The sequence below is a fragment of the Balaenoptera physalus genome, assembly GCF_965194825.1.
Source record: "Balaenoptera physalus genome assembly, chromosome: 19".
NCBI classification, from domain to species: domain Eukaryota; kingdom Metazoa; phylum Chordata; class Mammalia; order Artiodactyla; family Balaenopteridae; genus Balaenoptera; species Balaenoptera physalus.
The window spans coordinates 55444536-55468822 of NC_138900.1; the positions used below are offsets into that span (position 1 = coordinate 55444536).

At 47.4% G+C, this 24287-nt stretch overlaps 1 protein-coding gene across 3 annotated transcripts in view; it reads right to left on the reverse strand.

The window, feature by feature from the left end:
* Positions 1-8750: 8750 nt before the first annotated feature.
* The window catches only part of FA2H (fatty acid 2-hydroxylase), a 57404-nt gene continuing 41867 nt past the window's right edge, over positions 8751-24287 (reverse strand). For 2 of the 3 annotated variants that reach the window (XM_082439102.1, XM_082439101.1), the window contains 5 exons: positions 21982-22124; positions 21267-21373; positions 13245-13417; positions 11632-11884; positions 8751-10261 (listed from right to left, as the gene is read on the reverse strand). In XM_082439102.1, the coding sequence (XP_082295228.1) occupies positions 10182-10261; positions 11632-11884; positions 13245-13417; positions 21267-21373; positions 21982-22124 (756 nt within the window). In that variant the 3' untranslated portion in view covers positions 8751-10181. The remainder of the gene's footprint in view (positions 10262-11631; positions 11885-13244; positions 13418-21266; positions 21374-21981; positions 22125-24287) is intronic. The other variant, XM_082439103.1, reaches the window with a different exon arrangement.

Below are 24287 nucleotides of genomic sequence, written 5' to 3' on the forward strand. Positions count from 1 at the left end.
GGGCTTCCCTGGTGGCGCAGTGGTTGAGAATCTGCCTGCCAATGCAGGGGACACGGGTTCAAGCCCCGGTCTGGGAAGATCCCACATGCCGCGGAGCAACTGGGCCCGTGAGCCACAATTACTGAGCCTGCGCATCTGGAGCCTGTGCTCCGCAACAAGAGAGGCCGCGATAGTGAGAGTCCCGCGCACCACGATGAAGAGTGGCCCCCGCTCGCCACAACTAGAGAAAGCCCTCGCACAGAAACGAAGACCCAACACAGCCATAAATAAATAAGTAAATAAATAAAATTAAAAAAACAAAAAAACTTAGGGGATGCAAAAGCAGTACTAAGAGGGACGTTCACAGCAATAAATACCTACATAAAAAAGAAGAAAGATCTCAAATAAACAACCAAACTTAACACTTCAAGGAACTAGAAAAAGAAGAACAAACTAAGCCCAACGTTAGCAGAAGGAAGGAAATAAATATTAGAGCAGAAATAAATGAAATAGAAAACAGAAAAATAATAGAAAAAATCAGTGAAACAGAGTTTATGTTTTTAAAGATAAGCTCTACAAACCCTTAGCTACACTAAGAAAAAAAGAGAGAAAATTCAAATAAAAAGAATCACAAATAAAAGACATTACAACTGATGTCACAGAAATAAAAAGGATCAAAAGAGACTGTAATGGGGAATTCCCTGGAGGTCCAGGGGTTGGGATTCCAGGCCTTCAGTGCCAGGGGCCCGGGTTTGATCCTTGGTTTGGGAACTAATATCCCACAAAGCCCTGCAGCATGAGCAAAAAAAAAAAGAGGGAGAGAGATTGTGATGAACAATTACATGCCAACAAACTGGGTAACCTAGAAGAAACAGATAAATTCCTAGAGACATACAGTCTACCAGGATTAAATCATGAAGAAATAGAAAGTCTGAGCAGACCTATAATTAGTAATAGAGACTGAATCAGTAATCAAAAACCTCCCAACAAAGAAAAGCCCAGGGCCAGATGGCTTCACTAGTGAATTCTACGAAATATTTTAAAATGAATTAGTACCAATCCTTCTTAAACTCTTGCAAAACATTGAAGAGGAGAGAACACTTTGAAGCTAATTTTATAAGCTCAGCATTATGCTGATACCAAAGCCAGACAAAGATATAAGAAAAGTACAGGCCAATACTCCTGCTGAATACAGATACAACAATCCTCAACAAAATACTAGCAAACCAAATCCAACAACACATTAAAAGGATCATACACCATGACCAAGTGGGATTTATTCCTAGGATGCAAGAATGGTTCAACATATGAAAATCAATTAATATGATACACCACCGTAACAGAATAAAGGATAAAAACATATGATCATCTCAATAGGTGCAGAAAAAGCGTTTCAGAAAATTCAACACTCTTTAATGATTAAAGACTCTCAATAAATTAGGAATAGGAGGAAATTATCTCAACATCACTAAGGCCATATATTACAAGCTCACAGCTAACATCATTCTCAATGGTGAAAAACTGAATGCTTTTCCTCCAAGATCAGGAACAAGGCAAGGAGGTCGACTCTCACCGGTTCTATTCAATATAATAATAGAAGTCCTAGCCAGAGCAATTAAGCAAGAAAAAGAAAGAAAAGACATCAAAATAGGAAAGAAAGAAGTAAAGTTGTCCCTGTTTGCAGATTACATGGTCTTATCTATAGAAAACTCTAAAGACGCCATTTAAAAAGCCCACAAAACTGTTAGAACTAATAAATGAATTCAGTGAAGTTGCAGGATACAAAATCAACGTAAAAAATGAGTTGTGTTTCTATACACTAACAACAAATTATCTGAAAATGAAATTAGGAAAACAATGCCATTTTCAATAGCACCAAAAAGAATAAAATACTTAGGAATAATAAATCAACTAGGGAGGTAAAAGACTTGTACGCTGAAAACTACAAAACACTGATGAAGGAAATTAAACAATATACAAATAAATGGAAAGACCAGTGTTCATGGATTGGAAGACTTAATATTGTTAAAATGAGCATCTACCCAATGCAGTCTACAGATTCAATGCAATCCCTATCAAACTCCCAATGTCATTTTATAGAGAAATAGAAAAACAGTTCTAAAATTAATATGGAGGGACTTCCCTGGTGGTCCAGTGGTTAAGACTCCATGCTTCCACTGCAAGGGGCGCAGGTTCAATCCCTGGTTGGGGAACTAAAATCCCGCATGCTGCGTGGTGCATTAAATTAAATTAAATTAATATGGAAACACAAAAGACCATAAATAGCCAAATCATTCTTTTTAAAATTTATTTATGTATTTTTGGCTGCATTGGGTCTTCATTGCTGCATGCGGGCTTTCTCTAGTTGTGGCGAGTGGGGGCTACTCTTCATTGTGGTGCACTGGCTTCTTGTTGCAGTGGCTTCTCTTTTTGCAGAGCATGGGCTCTAGGCGCACGGGATTCAGTAGTTGTGGCTCGTGGGCTCTAGAGCACAGGCTCAGCAGTTGTGGTGCACGGGCTTAGTTGCTCCGTGGCACGTGGGATCTTCCTGGGCATGAACCTGTGGTGTCCCCTGCATTGGCAGGCAGATTCTTAACCACTGTGCCACCAGGGAAGCCCCCAAATCATTCTTGAGAAAGAAGAACGAAACTGGAAGAATCACACTTTCTTATTTCAAAATATATTACAAACCTACAGTAATCAAAACATTATGGTACTGGCATAATGGCTGACATATAGACCAATGGAACAGAATAGAGAACCCAGAAATAAATACACATATATATGATCAACTGATCTTTGACAAGGGTGCCAAGAATACACAATGGGACAAGGATAGTCTGTTCAACAAATAGTGTTGGGAAAACCATATCCACATGCCAAAAAATTAAATTGAACCCTTATTTTATATCACTCACAAAAACCAACTCAAAATGGATTAAAGACTTACACATGACACCTGAAACTGTAAAACTTCTAGAAGAAGACATAAGGGAAAAGCTTTGTGACATTGACCCTGGCAATGATTTCATGGATACAACACCAAGAGCACAGGTAACAAAAATAAGTAAAATTATATTAAACTAAAAAGCTTCTGCACAGCAAAAGAAACAAGAGTGGAAAAGCAACCTATGGAATGGTAGAAGATATTTTCAAACCATATATTTGATAAGGGGTTAATCTCCAAAATATATAAAGAACTCCTACAACTCAATAGTAAAAAAATGAATAACCTGATGAAAAAAAATGGGCTAAGGACTTGAACAGACATTTCTCCAAAGAAGACTTACAAATGGCCCACTTGTATGTGAAAAAATGCTCAACGTTACTAATCATTAGGGAAAGGCAAATCAAAACCACAATGAAATATCATCTCACACCTGTCAAGATGGCTACTATAAAAAAGAAGAAGACAACAAGTGTTGGTGAGGATGTAGAGAAACTGAAACCCTTGCACACTGTTGGAGGGAAAATGGTGCAGTCATTATGGAAATCAGTATCGAGGTTTCTCAAAAAGTTAAAAGTAGAACTACCATATGATCCAGCAATCCCACTTTTGGGTATTTAACCAAAATAGTTGAAATCAGGATTTCAAAGAAATAGCACATCTATGTTCATTGCAATACTATTCACAATAGCCAAGAAGTGAAAACAACCTAAATGTCCATTAACAGATGAATGGATAAAGTAAATGTGGTATATACCTACAATGGAATAGAATTCAGCCTTAAAAAAGAAGGAAATTCTGCAATATGTAACAACATGGATGAACCTCGAGGACATTATACTAAGTGAAATAAGCTGATCACAGAAAGACAAATACAGCATGACTCAGCTTATAAGAGGTATCTAAAACAGTCAAATTCATAGAATCAGAAAGAGGAATGGTGGTTCCCAGAGGCTGGGGGAGGGGGAAATGGGGAGTTACTAGTCATTGAGCATCAAGTTTCAGTCAAGAAAGATGAATAAGCTCCAGAGAACTGCTGTACAACATTGTACCTACAGTCAACAATAATATATTGTACACTTTAAAAATTGTCAGGAGTGTGGATCTCATGTTAAGTGTTCTTTCCATAATAATAAAAAAGAAATAAAACGACTGTAAGAGAATATATGAACAATTGTACATCAACCAATTAGATAACCTAGATGAGACGCACACAAATAACCTAAGTGATTCAAGAAGAAATAGAAAAATTTGAACAGACTTATAACAAGTAAAGAGACTGAATCAGTAATCAAAACCTTCCCGCCAAAATAAAAGTTTGGGCCAGATGATTTCACTGGTGAATTCTACAAAACATTTGAAAATGAATTAACACTAATCCTTCTCAAACTGTTTCAAAAAGATAAATGGAGAGAACACTTCCTAACCCATTTTATGAGGCCAGCATTACCCTGATACCACAAGAAAGAAAACTACAAACCAATACCATTGGTGAATATAGATGCAAAAATCCAAAACAAAATACTAGAAAACTGAATCCTAAAACACAGTAATGGATTGTACGCCTTTATATGACCAAATGAGATTTATTCTAGGAATGCAAGTGTGGTTCAACATATGAAATCAATATAATACACCATATTAATAGAACAAAGGAAAAAACCTCACATCACCTCAATTGATGCAGGAACAAATTTTGACAAAATTCAACACCATTTCATGATGAAAACACTCAGCAAACCAGGAAGAGAAGGGAACTTCCCCTTGATAAAGGACATTTATGAAAAACCCAGAGCTAACATCATATCTAATGGTGAAAGACTGAACGCTTTCTCCCTAAGATCAGGAATAAGAGAAGGATGCCCATCTTCATCAGTGCTGTTCAACATTGTACTGGAAGTTCTAGACAGAACAATTAGTCAAGAAAAAAAACTTAAGGCATTCACATTGGATAAGGAGAAGTAAAAATGTCTCTGTTCACTGATGACATAATCTTGTATGTAGAAAACCAAGTATCCAATAAAAATTTTACTAGAGCTAATGAAGGAATTCAGCAGAGTTGCAGGATATAAGATTAACACAAAAATCAGTTGTGTGTCTATACACCAGCAATGAAAAATACAAAAAAAGGAAATTAAGAAAACAATTCCGATTACAATAGCAGCCAAAAGAATAAAATATTTGGGAATAAATATAACCAAGTAGGTGAAAAGACTCGTACACTGAAAACTACAAACCATTGCTGAAGTAAATTAAAGAGTTCCAGGTATAAACACCTGGACCGCCAATCTCTTGCCAGTGCCTGTATTTGCAGAACTGGCAGTCAATATGCAAAAGAACACACTGAGGCAGTTCACACAGATCAGCCTCACAGGGTACTGAGAGGGATGGGAAAGAAGGGGAGAGTGAATCTGGAGAGTAAATGGCAAGTATCTAGCCCATCTCATAATTCCTATGTCTGATGTCTTTGTTGGTGTATTTGTTGCATGTTGTTTCTACCAGCGTTTACTCATGGTGCCTTCTTTCCCTGTGTGTTTTGTTTTGTTTTTATTGTGAGCTTATAGTCCTTGGAATTTTATCTGTGGGAATTTTTTGAGGCCTGGATTGAAGCTACATTTTTTTCCACCAAACTTTATAAGTGCTTCTCCTGAGAGCCTTGTGGCTCCACCAGTCAGGGATATTTTGCACTAAAATTTTGACTTGAGGTGTTTCAAACCACACAGTTTATGTGAATCCAGGCTTCAGACCACCATGAGGGCTATGCTTGTGGTTCTATATTCTCAAAAGAGCTTTTTCTCCACTCCATGCAGGTAATTTTACTTGCAGTGCCCTGGGAAGGTGGTTTTACTTCCGGTTCACTCTTCCACTGTGGATCTAGCTTTTTGGGGTCTGTAGCAGACATGTCTGGCATCCTTGTCATGTCCCTTCAGCCCACCTCTGGTCTTAACCTCAGTTGTGGTGGAAGGTTCTGCGGGAACTCAGCCACAGTTCTGGTGGATAGTTCCTGGCAAGCTCACACTCAGCTTGTACTGACTGCATCCCACTTCAATTGCACACATCTGTCTTTCTGCTTTTGTTCCAGGACCTTTGTCAGAGCCAAGGAATCTGGTTGCATTGCATGCTGGGACAGCACATCAGTGAGAAGGGTGTTGACACCAATGCTCAACCAATAGGAGAGGAAGCTGTGGGTAAATGTTCCAGCCTCTTGTCCTTTAGGTGGACAATTCTGGCAGGTATTCTGTCTGCTTCTCAAGATGCCCCTGCGGAATCTGTATGAGAACCTCACATACTCATTCTTATTTGGCTCCCCCACTGTCTAATCTTTCCCAATTTCTCACTCTTTATTTCTGCAATTGCCTCCCAAATAAACTACATGCATCCATGTTCTTGTTTTAAGGTTTGCTTTTTAGGGAACCTAAATGAAGACAGCCCCCTACCTTTATGCTTTTGCCAAAATAATATTTTTTCTTCTTTTTCTTATTGCTCCTTCTTCCCCCTCCCACACTATAAGCTAATAAGGTGTCTGGGATGGAGTGCAGATGAGACTCTTGGCATTTTCCAAATTTCACATTCACCCTGTAGCATCCTTAATAGATAACAGTTCTTCATTGTGCCGTTATTACCTCATTGTAAAGAAATCTCCATCTTTTTTCCCAACCATCATATCTTTATAGAAAGTTAGAACTGGAAAGTTCATATGTATAGTTCCAGCTTCCTCTCAAAAACAGTAGATGAGACAAAACAGTAAGGTAAGAGAACAGGTAAGGTGGAAAAGTGATGGAATTTTACAGTCACAGGCATCTGATTTCCAGTCATAAGGGGGCAGAGCCACATGCTGTCACCAGAGGGCAGCAGAGGCCAGGGAACCGGTGGAAAACCAAAGCCCAAACAATGTAACCTGCCAGAGATCTGACGGAGACAAGACTAACATTTATTGGGGCCTGTTACAAGTTGGGCTTTGCGCTGAGCACAATTAGAAACAGTACAAAGTTCAAAGGCAGAGATGGGAGGCTAGAGCCAATGCAGGAGTGGAACGGAGTCAAGTTAAGAGGGCGGTTCTTCAGGTCAGCCGAGAAACGCCCGAAGACAGCATGTCTGGAGGTAGAGCGATGCCAGAAATAAAGATAACAGCTATGGCCCTGTCCTCTGCCAGGGAAGCTGGGTTGTTGCTAGAGAATCAGGTAAGTTGCTAGGATCATTGAGAGTCAGTCAACCTGCATATTTACTTTACACTGATCAGAACTTAAATGGCCCTTGGTCCACGTAAACATTAAACTTTCTTGATGATTTTTCTGTCTTCTCCCACTACAGAAATAATCACGTGCTCCGAGTTTCAGGCTTTCCCATCATGCTAGATGCGCTGGCATCTTGATAATGTCCCCTGCTGGCTTTAGCATCTAATCTTTGACTCCTCCTTGGGTCTTGCACTTGAAGATAAAATTCTCTGACTCCAGCAGATGATCACTGAGTAGGGACTGCACTTTGAGTGCCAACTGGCTTGAGGTTAAGGGCACTTTCTATATTATTCTCTTCCGTAGGATGGGGCTCATTCTCTCCCTTCCAAGGCCTTGTGGAAATTCCTAACCCCCTGGAAAGTTCTAGCCAGCACAGCAGGAAGCTCTGGGGGAGTCTGTCCAATATTCACTGAGTGGACCTTTTCATTAATAGATTGGCTTTTTTTTCCCCCCCCTAAATCTTCTCATTACCATGCCACAAACTCACATAGATTTTGGCACTTCTTACTAGCTCTGTTTTAATCTTTTTAAAGAATTTTTTTTTCCAATTAATTTTTCGCTCAAACTTGCTCATCTTAGACCTGTCTCCGGTGGACTCGCGTATTTACAACTAGTTGATCTCTTCCTTTGCTCCTGCTTTTTGTTTCTTCCTTCCCCTGGGGAGTGATGCTCCGTGGTTGGACTCCCAACAGCATCTCGGGAATGGAGGTTGGATTTCTGCTGCTTGGATGGCCTGATTGCAGGAGCTTGAGGGAGGATTGGCTCAGACAGGTCGCCCTAACCTTCAGGCTGGGAGCTGCTCTCTCGAGCAGGGAGAGGCAGCAGGAGCGGGGGCCCCTCCATGTGGCCACGGTCTCGCCAACATCAGCTTGCCTCCGCTTTCATTTTTGCCTCTGCATCCTTGTGCAGGCGAATGCAGAGCCCACCTCTGCCGCACCTACTGAATGAGACTGAGCGTTGAGGACTTGGATCTGTGGTTTGATGGGTTCCATAGGTGGTTCTGATGTGGTGGCTGGGAAGATATCCTGGGAAACTGTTTCACCCAGACTGAGCTGGCCTGAAGTTCTAGTTCCTACATTGGGCATTTGTTGCTGGAGCCTTAGAAAAGTCAACAAGAGTCTTAGCTGTGGTCTGGTAAATTCCAGAAGAAACACCTCCTCTGTTGTGTACCAAGGCAGTTGGTGGGAGTGACGCCCCCTTATGCCCACCTCCAGGTATAAGCAGTGAGGGGGAGATGCTGTCTGCAGAGAATTTAAATACAGTAACGAGGGAATTCCCTGGTGGTCCAGTGGTTAGGGCCACGCGATTTCACTGCGAACGGCGTGGGTTTGATCGCTGGTTGGGGAACTAAGATCCCACAAGCCCCGAGGCAGTGACCAAAAAAAAAAAAAACAAACAGTAATAAAATTGAATAAAAGGATAGGGGTTGGTCTGCTTTTTATCATCACTCTACCCCAGCAAGTCTACACAACCTGGTCAGCGATCGAATAAATACTCCCTCCTGCTCAACAAGCCACACACCCCCAACCCTCCTGCACCTCCCCGGCCTCGACAAAGTCTGGTGAGTGGCCATCAGCAAGTAACACCTCTTTTTTGGTTTCTTTTCCAATGTTTTTATTTTTCAAAATATACAATTTATTTACACCTTTATTTCACAACGGTAGTTTGTATATTTATTCCCAAATCTTTAAATAACCCCGCAGTAAACAGTACAAATCACAGGATCGGTCAAACTGCTTCCCTTTAGCCTTTACACACATCGAGTTTTTAAAAAGTTTCAAGTAGTAACGGTTTGTGGGTAAGAAGGGAACAAAAATAAGACAAAAACGTTTTTACATAAGCTCGACATGTAGGATTAGAAAGGGCAATCTGAGCAGCTACTTGGTCTGGGGCCCGACTAAGGGTATTTATATAGTTTATAAATAAGACCCTCTTGTGAGCAGCGAGGGTTTTGGTTATGAGGAAGAAAGGGTGGGAACCTCGTCCGCTGGGGTGGGAGGGGCTGGGAGATAAGGCACCGCATCAAGGCTTCTTCTCGGCTTAAGGAGGCACTGGCTGGAAGGGTCCTGAGTGAGGCGGGCAGGGGCCCACTTATGCCAGGTGGAGGTCGAGAATGGCTGGGGACAGGATGGGGCTCCCACCCATGGAGAGGTCTCTTTAGCCTCCCTTGGGGAAAAGCTTTGTGATTCTGGAGGCGAAGAGATGGCTAGAGCAGCTGGTGCTTCCTAAAGAAAGGGGCGTGGGCTCCCTCCAGCCTTGAGACCCGCAACAGCTACTGTCGGCCCACCTGCACAGACAGGTGAGGGCCAGGCGTGTGGGTGCTGGATGTGTCACAGCCCGAGGCACGTGGTGACGCAGCTGGCATTTGTCATTGGCAGGGGACAAAGGTGCCGCCCCAGGATTGGGGGTGGCCTGGAGGAGGCTTCATGCTTTCTCCTCTTCTGAGAGCGCTTCATCCACCTCTGTGCTCTCCAGTCCTCAGGACAACAGCCAGAGCCACCACACCCTCCCCAGGAGGAGAAGGTGGGGAAGACGAGGGCCATGGCCCTGCAGACCCCGTTCTTCACTGTTAACACTGGCAGTTCCAGGGTTTCGGGGGGGGGGCAGCTCCTAGGGAGCCCAGGGTGCTAAGATACAGGTGGGACACCAGCTGGTCCCAGGGGTCAGTTGCCTTCACTCCCCTTAGGAAAGTCCCCACTGGCCAGGTCCTGAAGCAGTCCTGTGGGCTAAGGCACTGGGCGGGGGTGTGAGTGAAGAGGCTGGGATGCTCCAAGGAAGAGCTAGTCCCTGAGGGCCACTGGGCCACCAAGTGGACGTGACCCTCCTGTGCTGGGTCAGGAGGGCAGTCTCAGGGTTAGCCTCGGGCTTCAGGGTTTCCCCAGCACCCTCCACCAAGCCCGAGGGCCGGACAAAGCCCGTACTGCCTGGTCAAGCAAACCTTCTTTGCAGGGTCTGGATGGGGGTGGACTGGGGTAGGGGCCACGGCGGGGCTGAGGGCAGGACAACAGGGCTGGGAGTTGTCACTGTATCTTCGGGTGGGGTTCTTCCGGAATAAGGGTGTGGAAAAAGTGATCCCAAAATTTAGTGCTGATGCCAAATCCTAGAGAGGGAGACAAATGGGGAGAAGATGAGGCATTCTTGAAGGAGTCAGTTTGCTCGGAAGGGAACCTGGCTGGGGCTAGCACGTGGGGAAGATTTCAACATCGGTCCCCGATGGCCTTCCCAACTCTCAGGGCCATTCTGGCAGAAGTCAAGAGCAGGGTACCAGTGTTTCTAGACTCCCAAGGATACTGTTGGAATAACCCCCAATTTCTTATCTGGCCTGGCTTCCTGGGAGAGCCTGGCTGCTGTCTGCCTCTGCCTCTCTCTCCCTCACACTCCAGCCGCCTCCTTCTCTTTGAAAATGCCAAGTTCATTCCTGCTTCAAGGCTTCGCACCTGTTGCTCCTGGGATGCTCTTCCTCCAGACACTGGATGCTGGCTTCTCCTAATTCAGGTCTCAGCTCTAATGACGTCTCTGCAGTGACACCTTCCTGGACCACTTTAGCTAGCATTCTGCTGTCCAGCAGGGTAGCCACTAGCCCATGTGACTCCTGAGCACTGGAAATGTGGCCCGAGCTATGGAGGGACTAAATTCCCAACTTCATTTAATTTTAATTCACTTACATTTCAATGTAAAAACCTATACTCGATTCAGTTACTGGAAAACTTTTAGGCACATTTGGAGCAACTCATGTATGTGAATCTACTTTTTTGACTGTAAATTTTATAAACTCTAAATATGGATCAAGTATTTCCAATGAACATTTAGCCCTTGAACGGCAACGGGCTTGTAAGTGCAAGATACACACCAGATATCGAAGACTTAATAGAAGGAAAGAATGTAAAATTTCTCATTAACAATTTTTTTTTTTTTTTTGGCCACGCCGCACGGCTTGCAGGATCCCAGTTCCCCAACCAGAGATCAAACCTGGGCCCACGGCAGTGAAAGCACTGAGTCCTAACCACTGGGCCTCCAGGGAATTCCCAACAATTTTTATATTGATCACACGTTGAAATGATAATATTTTGGTTGTATTTGGCTTAATAAACTATATTATTAAAATTAACTTCATTGGTTTAATTTTACTTGTTAATGTGGCTACTAGAAAATCCCATCTGTGACTCACATTCTATATTATTAAACAGTGTGGGTCCCCTGCCCCGCTGACATGGTTTCTCTAACATCACTTTGCTTTATTTTCTTTGTGGCACTTATCACTGTCTGAAATGGTCTTTGCTATTTACTGGTTTCCTTGTTTGTCTGTCTCTGCACAGCCCCCTGCACCAGGGACTAGGATGGGAGTCCCAGGCTTGCCTTGCTGACTGTGTATCCCCAGAATCGTGCCTGGCCCTGGCTGGAAGCTCAGGGGTAGCTGTCAAATAAGAAATGAACAAACGAGGAAGCGGGGAGGCATCGGCAGGTCCTTACCTGACTGCTGATGTGCAAAGTGGTGCTTGACGTGGTGGGCCTTCAGGTGGTACAGATAGGAGCCCTTGTGCGGGGAGCCAAAGTGCAGATAGTAGTGGATCATGTCGTAGATGACGTAGCCCAGGAGGCCCCCTGCAAACACGGTGCCCCCCACCGCCTCGGGCAGGATGAGCCGTAAGAACACGTAGAAGAAAGCTATCACCAGAGAGGCTGGCACCGGGGGGAAGACCAGGCGGGACTCGTCGAAGGGTGCCTGTGGATGGAGGGGCTCATGAGTCAGGACGCAGCCCGGGGCCCCAGGGCCTGACTGGTCACACACATCATGCCGGCCCAGAGGTGCTCCCATGGGGGATGGGGCGGAGCAGCCCACACAGTCCAGGGAGGGCGTAGGCTTGGCACCCTCGGTGGCTTTGGGGAGGGTGGGCCACCAAGCCTAAAAGCCCTAGAGAGTCTGTCCCACCCTCAATTTCCAAGCCAGGATGGGACCTGGAAAACCGGCCAAGAAAACAGGGGTGGGTGTGATGTGGGCAGGATGCTCGCAGAGCAGAGCCCCGCTTTATGCTCAAGAGGCCCCTTTGTCTCTGGAATTTGTTCGGTGCTGGAGAGGAGGCCCAACCCCCCACCCCAAGTACCAGGCGGGGCACCTAGACAAGGCCTGAGGGTGATGAAGGCGCACGTGGTGGACGATCCTGGAAGTGTTAACAGGCAGGTCCCCCACCCCAGGTGGCCTTCTTTGTTCCAAGGGGGTGTTGTCACAGTGAACCAGACAGCAAAGGAACCTAGTCTTTGGCTCTGGAGCTTCCCAAGTCAAGGGCCTGGCAGACAGGTAAGATTTTAGAGACTGTGTGAGTATTCTGAGGAGAGACCCTCTCTGGGCTGAAAGAGGAGAGAGAGAAATCAGGTGACAGAGAAAGAGCAATATACTGATGTGGGCCTCCCTCCCCTCTGACCAGGAGCAACAGGACTTGCTGGCTATGTGCCAGAACACCGGCTCCAGGACAAAGAAGGAAGGAAGGGCGGGGGGAGGATGGAGACCCTGGGACAGGCTGAGAACAGCACTGTGCAGGGACAGAGAAGCAGCAGGGGGACACAACTTCCTCTGGGCAGACCTGGCTTCCAATCCCAGCTGCTGGGACCATCATGTTGCCCTTGAGGAGCCCCAGGGGGGTGGATGGCTGAGAGCACAGACTCTGGATTCCACAGGGGACAACATCCAGGTGTGACCTTGGGTGAATTCCTTAGTTCCTTTATTTCCCCAAGCCTCAGTCTGCCAGTCTGTGGAATGGGGAGAACTGCAGCACCACCTTCAGAATGAAGCTCCACAAGGGCAGTGATTCTTGACTGTTTCGTTCAATGGTGTCTAGAACAGTGCCCGGCACATAGTGAGCACTTAAGTGAGCATTTACTGAATGAATGAATAAATGAAGGAATGAAGTTGTTGTGAGGATTAAAGTTGGACACACATGCTCACTCTGTCCACGCCCGGTGCAGGTTAGGACCCAGTCACACGCCCTTGATTTCCCCTCGCTCTCAACCTGACTCCCACCAAGATGGGCAGCTCCCACGGGTGGGTCACAGTGGCAGGGACCCGGGTGAGAGCCTGCCCTGCTCACCTTGTGGTGCTGGCCGTGCATGACGAAGTGCAGCATGATGAGGTAATAGCTGTCATTGGGGGGCTTCATGTGGAACAGGAAGCGGTGGATGAGGTACTCTACTAGACTCCAGAGCAGCAGCCCCAGCATGAAGAGGCCCGGGAACGTGGACTCAGGCATGGCTACTGAGTACTCTGCAGAGGGGCAGGAGAGAGGCAAGGTCAGGGCAGACAGCCCCGGGGCACAGCAGTGCCTGGTAGCTCCAGAGGTCCTGTCTCACGGCCCCGTCACCTTGGGAGCTGCTGCCCTCTGCCCAGCAGCTATGGGGCCCAGCCCCACTATCAGGGCCTCTGAATCAAAATGGGAAGGAGGCTGTGACGATCTGTGTTGGGCTTAGGAGGAGTCCTCTCAGAGGACTATTGATGTGGGGTGTTACATTGATTTCAGATGTTGAACCACCCTTGCATTCTGGAATAAATCCCATTTGGTGGTGGTGTATAATCCTTTAATATGTTCTAGGATTCCGTTTTCTAGTGTTTTGTTGAGGATTGTTGCATCTATATTCGTCAGTGATATTAGTTTGTAGTCTTCTTTCTTGTGGTGTCTTTGTCTGGCCTTGGTATCAGAGTAAGATTTGGCTAGAGATCTGAGATCTTCCTTAAAGGGACTGTAAGAGGAACAGCTATGGCCAGCACTGGACCTTTACCTGGTGCTATGGTCTGAACGTGTTCCCTCAAATTTATGTGTTGAAACCTAACCCCCAAGGTGATGGGAGGTGATTAGGTCACGGGGTGAACAGGACTAATTCCCTTATAAAAGAGGCTCGAGACAACTCTTCCCCTTTCTGCCATGTGAGGATACAATGAGTCTTTGACCTAGAAGAGGGCTCTCACCTGACCATGCTGACACCCTGATCTCGGACTTCCAGCCTCCAGAATCGTGAGCAATTAATGTCTGTTGTTTACAAGCCACCCAGTCTGTGATGTTTTGTTATAGCAGCCTGAACGGACTAAGACACCAGGAAAAAGTGACCTTGCCCCAGCAGCATGGAGGAGAGGGGGGGGCGATCCTGATGAAGCCAGCAGAGCTGGGGGGCTATTGGTGGAAGATGTTAACCACCAGGGACTGGGGGGCCAGGAGGGTCAGGAACACCCGAGGAGAGACAGGTTCATGAACAATACTTAAAATCATAGCATATGAGGAAGATGTGAAAAACCTGAAGAAGATTAGCCCGGAGACCAGAAGACTGGAGAGGTGTAATTATCATCAAGTGTGAGGTTCCCCATGCCCAGCCCTCGGAGGACAGCCTGCAGTCCTTCCGGCTCTCGTTTCTTTTCTCTACTTCATCCATTCTTTGACTTCACCGACACTTCAGCTCTTGTCACAGTTTTCTTCATGTCTATCCTCACCCTCTTAGTTCTACTTCTTTTCTCCACAAGCTATTGCTTTGGCTATACTTGCTCTCTCTTTTAAAAAGGAGCAGCTTTGGGGACTTCCCTGGTGGCGCAGTGGCTAAGAATCCCCCTGCTAATGCAGGGGACACGGGTTCGAGCCCTAGTCTGGGAAGATGCCACATGCCGCGGAGCAACTAAGCCCGTAAGCCACAACTACTGAGCCTGCACTCTAGAGTTGGTGAGCCACAACTACTGAAGCCCGTGCGCCTAGAGCCCGTGCTCTGCAGCAAGAGAAGCCACCGTAATGAGAAGCCCGCGCACCGCAGTGAAGAATAGCCCCGGCTCGCCGCAACTAGAGAAAGCCCATGCGTGCAGCAGCGAAGACCCAAAGCAGCCAAAAATAAAAATAAACAAATAAATAAATTAAAAAAAAAAAAGAGCAGCTTTATTGAAATATAACTCACATATCTTCCAATTCACCCATTTAAAGTGTACAATTCAATGGTTTTTAGTATACTCAGAGTTGTACAACCATCACCACAATTTTAGAACATTTTTATCACCCCAGAAAGAAACCCTTTACCCATTAGCAGGCACTGCCCATTTCCTCCAACCCCTGCCATTTCCCAGAGCCAGGAATCCCCTAATCTACTTTCTGTCTATTGCATTTGCCTATTCTGGATATTTTGTATCAATGGACTCATACAGTATGTGGTCTTTTGTGACTGGCTTCTTTTACTTACAATATTTTCAAGGTTCATCCACGTTGTAGCATGTATCAGAACTTCATTCCTTTTTAAGGCTGAATAATATTCCTTATTAATATGGATGCACCACATTTGTTTATCCACTCATCAGCTGATGGACAGCTGGGTTGTTTCTACTTTTTGGCTATTATGAATAATGCTGCTAGGAACATTCACGTGCGATTTTTTGTGTGGACGTATGTTTTCAGTTGTCTTGGGTATATGCCTAGGAGTGGAATTGCCGGCACCTATTGCAACTGTGTTTAACTTTTGGGGAAACTACCAAACTGTTTTCTAAAGCTAGCCATTCTCTTTTGACCTCAGCTGCCCCCATGACTTCCCAAGCCAGGATCAGCACAAGACCTATTTCTCCACTCCACACGCAAGCTGCTGAACACAGAGGAGATGTGTGTCGCCATGGGTCTGGCGCCTTCAACCTCAGCTAGACCTCAAACACTGCCTGGTGATCCTTTTATGTCTCCAGGTTCAGCTCCCTCCCCACTGCCCTCAAACATCCCCCGTTCCTTCCACCCAGACTCCTACTTCACAGAGAAAAAACGACTTGGGGTGGAAGAAAAGAGGTGGGGGGGAGAACAGCTCCTTCACATCCGTCCACCTTCAACCACACCTGACTGTGCCCCAACCCTGAAACTTCCTTCTTGCTCCTCAGAGAAGAAGTGTGTACCCAGGTACCTGGGCACTGGATGGTGGCAATAATAATAATAATAATAATAATAATAATAATAATAATAATAATAATAACAGCAGCAGCGGATGTGTATTGAGGCACCCTTCATGCCAGGTGCCACTCAAGTGCTTTACATGGGTTACTTCACATTTCATCTCACTCCAGCCTCTCGAGGGAAGCACTGGCATTGCCCATGTGAGTGAGGATGTGGAATTACAGACAACTTACATTACTTGTCCAGCTCACCCCACTAGGTGGTGCACAGCCCTCAGTCTGCCTCCCCGCCGGACCCTCTATCCCAACCAACCACTCTGGGCATCTTCAACTTCTCCTTCACTGGCTCTTCTGCTCATCTTTAAGACTTTCCCATCATAGATGCAGTACCTTCATAGCCAAACCTACTGAAAAGGTTGGCTAGACTCAAATCTACTTCACCTCTCCCCATTCGCTCAAGTCCCTAAAGTCTGTCTTCTACAAAGAACTGCAAAGGCCATTTGTGATGTATTTCTTGCCAGATCGAAGTAATTTTTTTCAATTCGTCTCTAACTTGGCTGTGGCATATGACATTGGTGACCATTCTATTTTTGAATCTGTAACCCCATAAGTTCCCATCCTGAGGTTTATGAATACCCAGAGTCCTCGGTTGGATTTCAGAGTGAACCTGCTGACATGGTATCCCAAACGATGCGTCTGTGTGCATCTTTCTGGGGGTTGAGTCCACAAATTTTCAGATTCTCAGAGGAACTTGAACCAACAAGGTTTGAACACACAGCTCCACTCCCTGCCTGCTGGGATACTTGGCTTTTCTCCTTTTCTCTAGATGCCCTTTGTCAGGCTCCATCGTGGAAACTGCCTCTGTCTCCAGGGTCAAAACCTTGACCCTCCCCTCTTATATGCTCTGTTTGATCTAGGATGTCAGCCGCACCTGCCTGCTGACAAGCCCCAGATCTATGCCTCCAGCTCAGCCCTGGACGGCCACTTGCTACTGGGCATCTCCATGCAGCTGTCCACAGCCCCGCCTCCAAGGTCAGCAGCTTCCAAATGAAGCCAATCATCTTCTTCTTCCTTCCTGCCCACCCTATCACCCCAGGCTGTACCTCAGTGGGGGGGTTAATGACTTCCACACATTACCTAAGGCTCAACTTATTCCCCTCTCCCGTGTCCAACCTGTCACCAAGCTCTGTCAGCTCCATCTCCTTAATATCTTCTGGCAAAGTAAAAAAAAAGCCAGACACAAAAGACCACATATTGTAGGAGTCTATTTATATGGCATGTCCAGAACAGGCAAATGTAGAGAGACAGAAGTAGACTGGTGGCTGCCAGGGGCTGGAGGAGGGGGGAATGGGGAGCAGCTGCTCATTGGGGATGGGGTTTCCTTTCGGGGTGATGAAAACATTCTGGAACTAGACAGAAGTGGTGGTGGCACAACATTGTGAACGTACTAAATGCCACTGAATTGTTCTCTTCAGAATGGTTCATTTTATGTTATATGTATCTCACCTCAATTTAAAAAAAAAATCTCTTGGGTCACTTCACTGCTCTGACTCCCCCACTACCTCACCACCCGGTGGCTGCGTCAGCTTCCTACTCCAACTCTCTGCCCCTACATGCTGTTAAAACTCTCCTGTGGTGCCTCGTTCTCTTTAGGTAAAGTCCAAACCCCTAGCCTGGCACTCGAGCTCCCTTGAGACCCAGCCCTGCCAGCCACATCCCTGCCTCATTGTCCCGTCACCCTGTACGGGGGCCAAACCGAACCACTTGTGGCTCCTGAGATGCCCCACGGTCCCCACCCACACATATCTTTTCCTTCGCTGGAATTCCCTCTCTCGCTTCCTTACCCCACGTGTCTCCTCCTGTGCGAAGCCTCCGCAGACGCCCTTTGCCCCGACCTGGGCCGGGTTCGAGGCCTGCCACATCATCCTTTGTCATGTTGAGCTATGGCTGCTGTTTTACTCATTCGTCCCCACCAGGTTGTGAGCATTTTATGGGCAGAGTGGGTATTCTGTTCTGTATCTCCTGTGCTTAACGCAGCAGGTGCTCAGACACTCGTGGGAGATTCATGGGCCAGCCCAAGTCTCTCTGGAGGGCTGGACAAAGATGAGATTTGACCCACGCTGTTCTAAGGGCAGCACAGGGGCAGCCTCTGGTTCTGTTTAAGGAAGCACTTCTGAAGGACTGTGCCCAGTGTGAATGACCACAGGGAACTAGTGAGGAAGGAGAGAGCCCAGGAAGGTGAGGAGGAGAGGTGACTTTCCTGCTCTTTGGACCAGATGCCAGGCCCAGGGCCATTCTGATAGACGGTTCCAAATGAGTCTCTAAGCTAAGGAAGGATTTTTCACACCTCGCCTGGAAAGTAACACACAACGCAGCTAAGATTCAATCCCCAAAGGACCCATCCAATCTCTCTCAAATCAGGTGTTGAGCTGGTCTGACATTTCTCATCAGTGGGGCCTGCTGTGTCCACATCTGGCACGAGACACTTGCCTGACAGCATTGCCTGTCAGTGGCCATCCAGCCCTGCCTGGGCTGCTCTGCTTGGCCAGGTCCCACTTTGAGGGAAGGCTGGACACCTCTGGGGTCTTTCAGGACACTCCGGTGAAGTGCAGGGAGCCTGGGCTTTGGATTTGCAGACCTGGGTTCAGATCCCGGCTCTGAACCATCTACGTGTTTTCTCAACAGTAAAATATCCTACCACTTGTGAAGGGCTGTTGCTAAGACAGAGGGAATATAACACCTGATTATGTGATAAATATATATCTTATATATAAGAATAATATATGGTATATTAATACTTATCATAATAATATAATATGCCTCATGTATAACAAGCAGCTACTATAATTTTTAAATATAATGAGTCAAAGTACATCTAAGTTCCACCCACAGTCCTCCTTGTGCTGTGTTTTCTCAGTTCTCCTTGCAGGGCTCTGGAGGGTCCCTGGTTGGGGGAGAAGGAGTTTCCCAGCTCCCCCGCCCCCCCGCCCCAGAGTGCAGGAGCCCTTCCTCGCTGTGTAGCTCTCTTGTCAGCAGGGAAAGGACTGGACATACAGAAGCATTCCCTGGCCACAGACTTTGGTCTTGACCTTTGCTGGGGCTCCCACCACAATCGCATGGAGGCCCGAATGCTTGCCTAGGACGCTGCTCTGCACTCACTCTAATGCGCCTCCAGGAGCTGTGCTGGGGGCCAGCCTGGATGTGCAGAAGCCTTCTGCTTTCCAAAGCATTTTCACACACGCACCTAGGAATTTCAGCCTTGCACTGGTGTCTCCGTGCAGCTTCCGCTGTTCCTTGGCACCCTGAGTCTCCTGCATTTACTCCAGTGCACCCTTCGTCCAGCAGCTGTGCTGGGACCCTGCTGAGTTTCCACTCGCCTTGCTTTGTGGCTCTATTTTTTTCTGCCTGTGGCCTGTGCCTTGCCTGATGAGCTGCAGGTGAGGGAGGCGTGTGCGGCTCTCATGCCACTATCTCTGGCATCATGGTCACAGCCCCACTAACCCCCTACACTAGACCTTTATTAGCACATTTCAGCTCTCTGCAGAGGCCCGTGGTTCTGATGAAGCCGTCGAATCACCTTCCCTGCCTCGCAGAAGAGTCCCCTCCTATAGGTCAAGTCTCTGCCCGCCCCCTCACCCCAGCATCACCCCCGTCAGCCCATCAGGCCGGAGCTGGTACCGAGTGGCATCTCTGGAGGAATCCTGCAAAGGGACCTGGGCCAAAGCTCTGGCATCCCGTTCCCCCTCCGGCCCCAGCCCTGGCGGCCCTGCCACTGTTGGTGATTGTTAGGGGAGCGCCCGGCAGACAGTGGGTGATTCAGTGAGCAGGCCGTCTCAGCAACAAGCCCTGTGCTGTGCCTGAGCTATTCAGCGTGGGCAGAAAAGGGTAACCTTGGCTCGAGGGGCGCACACATTAACCCCTGGGGACCGGGAGCAGCCTGGGCTCTGGGGGACTTCCTGCAGCTAGCTCAGCCCCTCCCCATCCTGGACCAGATGGGAAAACTGGGGCTCCCGGTGCTGTGGCCGTGGCCCCTCTCATCTAAACCATTCAGCCCTCAACTTCTCCTCCTGGGGGAGGCGGGCAGGAGAGAGCCTCAGAATGTGGAGAGAAGGAAGGTCGTCAGGGTGAGAGATATACGTGCACAGAAGCTCGAGAGGGTCCAACTTCCCTAGAGACACACCTCTCAACTAGAGGGGGATGAGATGTCTCTGGCAGAGACAGGGGTTCAGAGGCTCACAGTTGGGAACATGACATGTGATCAGGAGAGGAAAGCCCACCTGAGCTATTCCCAGCACCCCTCTCCCACCTGTCCCCCTACCCAGCCTCTGTCTGAGCCATTTGCCATGGGCAAGCACTTCCCCAAGGCAGGTTCTGCCAGGACGGACAGATTACCTGGGCAGGTGGCACGCACCTGAAGACCAAAGGTAGGTGATGAACTTGGGAGGCAGGCTGGCAGAAGAGGCCCAAACCTGTGGCTGCCCTGAGAGACTCAGCCTCACAGGCTCTTTGGAAGTCACCCCATGTCAGCCCTTCTCTCTGTCCCCTGCCCACTGGGTGGCACCTAGCATCTACATCCTAGCCACGTGACCCTGAATTGCTCGCTTGACTTCCTGAGGTTCCATTTCCTTATCTCTAAAGGGGTGTACCTTTGTTGTGGGGCTGTTGGGAGGGTTAAATGAGATGGTCCCTGGAAAGCACCAGGCATGTGATAAGTGCTCAGTAGAGGTTAGTGGGTTGCTACTCTGAGTCAGGGCTTTTGCCGCTGGGCCTTTGCCCTGGGGGACATTCTAGGACACTCTGGGATCCTTCTCTCCCAGGCTCTAATCTGTGTTCTGTTCGTGAACCATTCCAAGTTCAGCTCTGTGCTGTGCCACCTGGTGAAATGACTTCATTTAGTTTCCTGACGAACAATCCCAGGTCACACTTTTTCTATTCTTAGACTCAGTGAGAAACCCCCGTCTTTATTGTTACACCACTTGATGAAATGATTTCATTTAGTGTCTGCTAATGTGTGGCTGGTTGTTTTTTAAAACTCATTTTGTGGAGGGTGGGGAGGTCTGACATTTCTTTTGGAAGAATATTTCTACAGATAGACCTCATTTTAAAATCTTTGTGATATGGTTTAGGGTTCTATGTTCTCAGAAACTCAGGACCAGGGAGAGCACCAAGGTCTCCGGCCTTCAGGAGCCACGGGAGCAATTGAGGAAGGACCCGACATTACCTGTGGTGAAGGACGTGAAGAGTCGGACGTTGCCCTGGGCGAGAGTTCGGTAGTAGGACCAACTGAGATACAGCATCAGGGGAACCCAGATGATGGGGACGCTGTACCTGCAGGAAGGTCGTCAGGGTGAGAGATATACATGCACAGAAGCTCGAGAGGGTCCAACTTCCCTAGAGACACACCTCTCAACTAGAGGGGGATGAGATGATACCAAAGCATGTCCACAAAGCATATGGAGACCTGCGGTCCAGGGGACACTGATGTGGGGGGTGGGGAAGGGAGGAGGAGAAAAGAAGAGAGGAGCTGTGAGTCTGTCTCAGTCTCTGAGATGAATTACTGGCAGGAAAAAAAAAAAAAAAAAGAGTCCCTCTGGCTGACAGTGCAGCTAGATAGGTGCTGACCTCTTGTGGCAGAGGGGCTAATTGCAGGCAAAATAGTCCACCATGGGCAGGGAAGGCTAGAAACCCCTCACAGGAGTCTGGAATAGAACAGGAGTGACATTCAAAGTGGTTTCTGGCTACATGTTGGATTGTCACTCAGTGGACAAAATCATGCATATGAATGGATTATGCCTATGGCATGTTCCACTATCGCCAAGAGCTTACAGTACAGCTCTGGGCTCCAGGGAGGGATCCATTTGCCCCTTCCCCTTTGCATCTGACTGGTACCATCAGGACAGAGGGATAGCCCACCATGGTCCGAGAACAGGGCTCACCAGACAGTCTTGCTGAGGGCCTCGACGAGATCTGAGTGGAAGAGGCGGATGGGCCTGGTCACCGGCTGGTGGACCCACTCATCGTACTTCTCTCCCAAGTGGCCTACCTGCCACAGTAGGGGCTTCTGCCAGTCTACCAGGTCCTGCAAGAGATAAAGTCAAGTGGACACTTGATATTCACACCTGTGCACATTCGTTCTCCCATCTCCTGGTTACAGCATCCTACTCCCCAGCCCCATCTCAGCTTATGTGGTCTGTATGGAGCTACCAACCCTCCTGCTCCAGTGCTTGGGGACTAATTGTTCATCCCAACCCGAGGGCCACAGAAATGGGATCCAGGATAGGCCCATGGCCTAAGCTGGTGCAATGAGCCATCGGACAACCCTCTCCTCTTGCTGGGATTGCTAGGTTGGCAGGGCATGACCCTGGAGTTGCCAGTGAAGGCTGCCTGAGGATGAAGTCAACACAGAGGATGGCCAAGCCAGGAGCTGGAGACACTGAATCCTGGTGATGACATCTGAGTGCCCAGATTCAGCCATGCATGAAGCTTGAAGTCTTAACCAGGATTCTTTAGGTATAGGAGCCAATACATTCTGTACTAGGAATCAAGTAGGCCCTTTCTCCTCCAACAAGGGTTTTCTTCTTTTTTTGTGTGGCTGCACTGGGTCTTCGTTGCTGTGCACAGGCTTTTCTCTAGTTGCAGCGAGTGGGGGCTATTCTTCATTGCAGTGCGTGGTCTTCTCATCGCGGTGGCTTCTCTTGTTGTGGAGCACAGGCTCTAGGGGCACGGGCTTCAGTAGTTGCAGCACGCAGGCCCCAGAGCACGAGGGCTTCAGTAGTTATGGTGTGCAGGCTCAGTGGTTGCTGCTCACAGGGTCTAGAGTGTGCACTCAGTAGTTGGTAGCACATGGGCTTAGTTGCCTCAAGGCATGTGGGATCTTCTCAGACCAGGGATCGAACCCATGTTCCCTGCATTGGCAGGCAGATTCTTTTTTTTTTTTCTTTAATTTATATATGTATTTTTATTTATTTATTTTTGGCTGCATTGGGTCTTCGTTGCTGTGCGTGGGCTTTCTCTAGTTGCTGTGAGGAGGGGCTACTCTTCTTTGTGGTGCATGGGCTTCTCATTGCAGTGGCTTCTCTTGTTGTGGAGCATGGGCTCTAGGCACGCGGGCTTCAATAGTTGTGGCACACGGGCTCAGCAGTTGTGGCATGCGGGCTCTAGAGTGCAGGCTCAGTAGTTGTGGCACACAGACTCAGTTGCTCCGCGGCATGTGAGATCTTCCCGGACCAGGGCTCGAATCTGTGTCTCCTGCACTGGCTGGTGGATTCTTAACCACTGCACCACCAGGGAAGTCCAAGGGCTTTCTTCTTCGTGGTGGCCTGTGTAATTCATTCATTCACCCATTCAAACAATCATTCGTTCAGCACTTTGCTTGACATACATCTATATTTCTATGTTAGTTGCTGGGAAGAATAAACAACAATGTAAGAGACCATCTTTGCTTCACATAGGTTAGTGCTGAAGCAGAGTTCAGACTCTAGAGACAGGCTCTATCACTTACTGTGTGACCTTGGGGAAATTACTTGACCTCTCTGAGCCCCAGTTTACCTAGCTATGAAATGGAAGTAATAATAATGGTACCCACATAAAGTACTCAGCAAGGTGAGACATGCCAGGCAAGATAAGTTAATGGTGATGCAGGCAGGCTGAGGTTGGGAGGCAGAATGATTGGTACAAATGCCTGGGTCTAGGGTAGGAGAGGAGGGCTTTGCACAGAACCTAGGGTTTGGGTTGGAGCTCATACAATATGGAATACTTGGGAATGGGGAGAAGGGAAAGGAGGTGGGGAGGGAGTATGGGCATAGATGTGGAGTTGAGAATGATTGTGGCCCATTTGATTCCTTGACATTGGTCTGTGGGGCAGTAGAAAGAGATCTGCTGAGGGCTTTAGATGACAGAACACCCAGTATCAGGCTCAGGAGTTGTCACTTCATCCTACAGGTTGGCTGTCTCCAAGGTAGGGATGTATGTGTACCCCAGGGGTACTCACAGGCTGATCCCCAGAGGTGAGGAGAAAATATTAGAGACTATTTTTGATATATTTCTTTCATATATAAACCATATTTGAATGTTTTCTAATGTACGTAATACAAGAGTACATTAGCTTGCACAAATAATTTGTAGATAATTTAAATGGACATATAATGGAGAATGTGCTCAAAACGTTTTACTTAATAGGGATGCAAGGTCAAAAAAGTTTGGAGGCTGCAGAAGCCCTTGAAGACAATGGGAAGCCCTTGAA